The 6,224-nt window shown below is 29.5% G+C and overlaps 1 protein-coding gene across 1 annotated transcript; it reads right to left on the bottom strand.

Moving 5' to 3' along the window:
- Window positions 1-3,024: 3,024 nt before the first annotated feature.
- Window positions 3,025-6,084, bottom strand: LOC127242698 (germacrene A synthase-like). Its single transcript, XM_051262350.1, has 7 exons — window positions 5,965-6,084; window positions 5,519-5,795; window positions 4,959-5,331; window positions 4,660-4,878; window positions 4,438-4,576; window positions 3,734-3,979; window positions 3,025-3,324 (listed from the first exon to the last, which is right to left on the bottom strand). The coding sequence occupies exons 1-7, from the start codon at window positions 6,082-6,084 to the stop codon at window positions 3,025-3,027; spliced, it is 1,674 nt and encodes a 557-aa protein (XP_051118307.1).
- Window positions 6,085-6,224: the final 140 nt, after the last annotated feature.

The raw sequence follows: 6,224 nt of genomic DNA, 5'->3' as shown, positions 1-6,224 counted from the left end.
ACAAAATTATATGATATTTGGTCTGATTAGCCTGGGATCCATCATAACCTGCGAATAAGCGAGTTGTTTGCAAGTTTTTTTAATAATATTTAAAATATATTTCTTTCATCTCAAGTAAAAATACTTATCTATTTCCTTATGATCGTAAAATTGATCACACTAATAAGATAATAATTTTTAATTTCTATATAAATCACAGATATATCATTACACATACAATTAATTTATATATATCATACAAATGACAAAAATATCAAAAAAACATTTTACATATTTCCAATAACTAATAAAATATTTTTATTTATAAGGCATGACTCAGTGCTGTGTGGGTTGAAGTTGTACGCCTTGGTTCGCCGGGGTTTTGGTTCCACATAATTTGTCCTTTCATTTTTTTAAAGAAATATAATAATAAATTTTAATCACATTTTAAAAATTCATAATTTATAATTTTTTTATTTTAATTAAACTATTTAGTTACCTGAATTTTAATTTATAATTATTTTTTTATATTATAATTATTTTACTAATACACTTTTTAATTATTTATTAATTAAATAATAACTAAAACACCGTTGTCCAACTAAGGTGGACAAAGTACTATAAAATATATTACTCTTCCAATCCTATATGTAAATGTCTATTTACTTTTTACTCGTAAATTTTTTAATATTAGCATTTACATGTATATAGTATAAAAGATGTACAAATAGTCAAATTTAGCCATAAAAGTAAAAAATAAGAAAACACAGTAGCTAAACACTAATAAAGATGATATGTTTGTAATAATATGTAAGTTGCAAGAATTTTGTTTGTTCTTTTTTTCTTTTTACAGATATGTAGCAAGTAGAATTACTAAAAATGAAATGAATAAATTAATTTCAAATAAACTAAAATAAATAAATAGATATCTTGATTCCGAACGGAGAAACTATAAAAAATATATTATAATTTTAATATAGATAATAATTATATTTACTTAGACCACATGCTAATCCGCCCCATTGCAGATTAACTTACTTCTAACGCGACACATGTGGATCGGCTCATTTAGGCCTGCGCTTTAATGGGCCTACATGATTAGAACTCTAACCTTCATTAAAAGTAAAGTGAAACGGACCAACCCAACAGACTCAACCTATTTTGAGAGCTCTAGCCATGTTACTTCAGGTCGATCAACCAAAGAGCAAAGAATGCACAAATGTTATTCATAAGATTGTGCATAAGACGAAAACATTCAAGTATGCTTCTTTTAACTTCCTTGCAACAAAGTGGTGAATAACCGTCAGATAATTAAAGCAGTTAATAAGCTAAGTCATTTGAAGTTAATAACCGAATAAATGACTTTTTTTTTTTTTATGACGTGGGAATCCTCATCCGCTACCCAAAAGTGTGCACTGGGTAAACCCGGCCCTGATACTCTTATGTATATATGTTTTACATCATGTTCAAATTCTCATTATGTTAATATGGTGTGAAAACAACATACATATTGTGCACAAAAATTTGTAAGTACAATTGTTGATACTTCTGTTATACATGCAAATATTCAACCTCACTCTGCAAAAATACTTCATAATTAAAATTATCATTTTGTTCATCATGAAAATAATAATAATAATAATAATAATAATAATAATAATAATAATTGTCATTTGGTTACATTAAGTATTTGAAATGACATAATATAAATTTTGTTTAAGCATATAAGATGAAATATTTAAAACTTACAAACAACTTTGAAGATTTAAAGTTTATGGTATTATCAAAAAAAAAAAAAAACGAATGAATTTCATGCAGTCATTTGAAATATTTTTAATTTGAATCTCTTTACTAAAAGTGTCTTACACAAGTAGAGACAATGCAATTTTTAAACCTTGGGGATTTCACGAAGATTTTCAAAACCACATGTAATTTATAATTTTTTAATTCTAATTAAACTAATTAGTTATCTTAATTTTAATATATAATTATTTGTATTAAATTATAACTAATTTTATTAATACATTCTTAATTATTTATTAATCATACCATTCGTAAGATTTTGTATCTACAGTAACCAAGACGTAATATTGGGGACGGAGGGAGTATTAAACATGATCCATTGTACACTTCTGTCTTTTCAATTATATTTAACGTTAATGACATGATCCAATTCTAGGAATTCACATTTTCATAATTAAGTAAATCAAATAATCATAAAATGTTTAGCATGGTTTCAAAACTGAACTATGGTGAGTAAGAAATACATAAATGATACATAATTATGTGTCGAACCAAGTTGCGGACTCGGTTCGGGCGTTGGATCGAGTCAGCCAAAAACATCATAATTCATAGCAAAGCTATAAGTTTGACTCATTGGGCCATTTCAAATGGATTATAGGAATTTCATTCAATTCCAAACATAAATAATTAAAAAAAAAATAACACGAAAAAGGAAATTTAAAAAAAAAAGGAAAGAAAAGAATAGGTTTGGCAAGATCTTATAACAGTGGATTTCTTCAAGGTGGTGGCAGCAAATCTGGGCATCATACTCCCCTATGATTCAGATGTTACACAAACTTCCTCTTATTTTAGAAAATATTGCACTTCTCTAAATATTACATAAGACTCACTTGTATTTTGGAAATATTGCATACAATTCCCTAAAATGAATTTTGAACAATGTTTCAAAAGTACAGAGAAATATCGTGCAATTTTTAAATTATGAGGAAGAATAATACATATTTTCAGAACAACAAGTGATGTAATTTTGTCTTTTTTTATTTTTTATTTTTTTATTTTCTTGATTGTATGTAGCTTGAGATAAAAAATGAATTCTTTCTGTCATTCAAAGGACAACATAATAAAAATTTTGTATATGAATTCCAAAGACAGGGGATGGGGGAAAACATCAGGAAATATATAATAGAAAAACAAATATTAATCATGAACAACTGAAAACATTTGTATGACAAATGCATGAGCATTCCAAGCTCTTATTCACACACAAACATATGTATAATCTTATTAAGATGACAAGAAATCTTAAATTACGATGGGATTCACGACCAACGACTTGATATGTGGTGCTAAAACTCTCGTGGGATGTGTATATCCATCTTGAGTACCATTGTAAACAACTTCTACTAGTCGCGTCAAATTCAAGATTCGTGTCAGAACATCCCTCAAGTGTTTTGCTGGTTTGAGAAGCTCTTCATTCATATCCTTCCATGCATCTTTAGCAATCTCATAGAACTTATCTATGGCTTCTTTGACTGAAACTCCTTTGTCTTCTGCATAACATCCAATGCCAGTAGCTTTGTGGCCTCTAATCTCTCTTTCAACCTTAAATGACGACGACAACGACAACAACAACAATAATAATAATGGCCAATATGACATAATTTGTAGAGACATAAACTAAAAGGGTATAATTTGTACATGTAAGTTGAGTTAATATCATACTCCCTTTGTCTACTACAATAGACATTTAGTACATCCACAAACAATTTTATAAGTGTGGACCTAAAATATTAATATAATATTATACTATATTACATAAAAAATAATATATTAAAATACCCTTTTTAACAATTCTTATTTGTCATAATCCTCACAATCTAAGGGTCTTTCAATCTTTACGCACTTATATATTATCGAACAAATATAAAATACTATTAATCTTTAATAGTATCTATACTTAATGAGATGGAGGGACTATATAGGATGAAATTATTTTTATAAATATGCATACCTCGTATGTAGCTGTGTCATCAACAATACGAGCAATGATGCAACTTGCTACTAGTACCTTAGGTTTCGTCATCAACCATTCGTAGTTTTCTTTAGTTGCAAATTTTGTTCCAAATAATGATGCGACTACAAGGTAATAGTAGCCGGATGTAATAATACCATTACTTAGATATCGATCAAATGGTGGCAAGCACCGCGCGTTGAACCATTTTGCCTCAACATTGTAACCTCTCACCAATTCTTTAAGCTGCAACATGGATCGGAACAAAAAGATAGATAATTAGCTATACTATAAAGTTTGGAAACCATACATGTACAAATTGAACCAGTTTATTTACTTGTATTTTAAAACCCGTCAGTGGCTTCTATCATTTTTCACCTCAAAATATCATATCCAACAAATATTTTCGACTCATAAATGTCAAAATCAAGAAACACCGAAACATAATGTAGTGGTTTTTGAAACTTAATTCTCTTGTATCACTCATGAAGAAAGTTACAGCATGGTAATAGCATCCAAGAACCATGCATTGTAAACTTTCTACGAAAACAAAGCCCTAAAATTTTTTATTGCTCACATTGTTGTTGTTTTAATCTTATTTTATCAAAAAGATATTTTCTTGAATAATCTCTATTGCATACGATACTAACTTGCAATTTAACTTACGGTTTCTTTGTACGATACTAACTTGCAATTTAACTTACGGTTTCTTTGGCATAATGTATTCCATAAGATTGCCCTCTAGCTTCCAGTTCTTCTCCAAATTTCTCGTAGAGTTCCAAAAATGCTTTGTAGAATGATTTAAAATAGTCCGGGACATGATCAATCTGGTTAACATCCCACCTGAAATATCTCTAAGATAATCAATTGTAATATACTTAAATCCCAAACTCTATCTAATTTAAAGAAGTATGAACTATTGTTACCTTTGAATAGCATTTGTAATAACATTTAGTTCTTCAGTTGTACCATAAGAATCATATGTGTCATCGAGTATGGATAGTGTTGCAATGACTTTGGTTAGTAAAACTCGGCAATGAGAATATTGAGGTTCATGATATGTCCCCAGCGAAAAAAAGTAACACTCTACTACTCTGTCTCTAGCATATGGAAGTGTTGATGGAACATCCAATTCTTTCCACCACCTGAATCAACTAATGATAGTAAGTTTAACCAAATTTATGGATGGATACATACATCATATGTGAGTTGATTATGAAGTTACCTTGATATTTCGTAGAGTTCTTTCTTGTGAAGCTTTTGCAATAAATTATAGTCCAACTTGGCCAATCTAAGAAGGATGTTATTATGTTGTTCTTTATTTTCATAAATTGAGATAAACTTTCGTGCATTAACTCTTGGAATGCTCAAATGCAATGGCTGCGCTAGAGCATGCTCGACTTCTTCTTTAATGGGTGAATCGAGATTTTGTGTCGCAGACTTGAGATTTGATGTTGCAAAAACAAGAGCCTCGTCGAGGATGTCCTCTCCATGTATCCGTAGATGAGCTGCTTCGTATAGGCTTAACAAACCCCTAGTATCACTCTTTAGGGCTTCTTGGAAATTTCCTTTATCATCCTTGAATTTACTGAAAACATCTAATTTCCAGAAATAAAGTTGCTTGATCAATTAAAAAACAATAAAAATAAAAGAACATTCTTAGTAAGAACATATAATCAATAAAACATTATCATACTTTTATGATTCTTGCATTTTCCAGATTGGTAGTTTAAATTTATCTTCATCTTTTTTTTAATCATAATATAAAAGAGATTCAAGACATGCCCGGTGACATATGATGGCCATGCGCTCTGAATAATCGAAAGTGAAGTGCTACCGTGTGGAGATCGTAGGCTTCATTCTTATAATCAACATCAAGATTGAAGTATTTTTCCAACTTTTCTTTAATCTCGTCTTCAAAGTGGTAGGACAAGCATAGGCGTTCGATTGTATCAATTAGCTCCATTGTTTCGACAATGTTGCTGCAACTCGTAAGAGTTGTTAGCATACTCTTGACTTTACCCTTCAACACTTCGATCTCCTTTGAATATTCTTGCATGAGCTATTAGTGAAAAAAAAAAAAATAATAATAAAAAAATAAAAAATCTTAACAATTTTTTTTCTTTTGGATAAACTTGTGTATGTTGTACGTTTTCAAATATATTTTGCACTAATTTATGATATTATTCTTGCACTATTTAATTTTTACAGTAGAAAAGAATTGATTAAACCTGATCTTCAGGGGTGTATTTGAAGAACAAATCACCCCATAAACTTGGAGGGAAGTTACCAACGGCACGGGGACAATTTCCGACTTCCTTGCCCAAGTTATTCACACCATTTTCAACCATGTTTTTTTTTTATTATTCATAGAACACATATGATTCTCGATTATTTGTGATTTACTTTGCAAGCAACATATATTAATTAATGGGATACTCCATTTATATATGCACACACGTATGTGTATATCCATTTAAGTCGAATAACA

This window comes from Andrographis paniculata, unplaced genomic scaffold (assembly GCF_009805555.1).
Source record: "Andrographis paniculata isolate CXL003 unplaced genomic scaffold, ASM980555v1 Contig87END, whole genome shotgun sequence".
Lineage (NCBI taxonomy): Eukaryota > Viridiplantae > Streptophyta > Magnoliopsida > Lamiales > Acanthaceae > Andrographis > Andrographis paniculata.
Note: the sequence above shows the minus strand (reverse complement) of the source record. Positions and strands in the feature narration are given on the sequence as shown.

Coding starts and splice junctions, on each gene's coding strand:
- LOC127242698 (XM_051262350.1), bottom strand. CDS start 6,084: ATGGTTGAAAATGGTGTGAATAACTTGGGCAAGGAAGTCGGAAATTGT. Junction 5,332..5,518: donor TGGCCATCATATGTCACCGG/GCATGTCTTGAA, acceptor TCTGGAAATTAG/ATGTTTTCAGTAAATTCAAG. Junction 4,879..4,958: donor GAACTCTACGAAATATCAAG/GTAACTTCATAA, acceptor TAGTTGATTCAG/GTGGTGGAAAGAATTGGATG.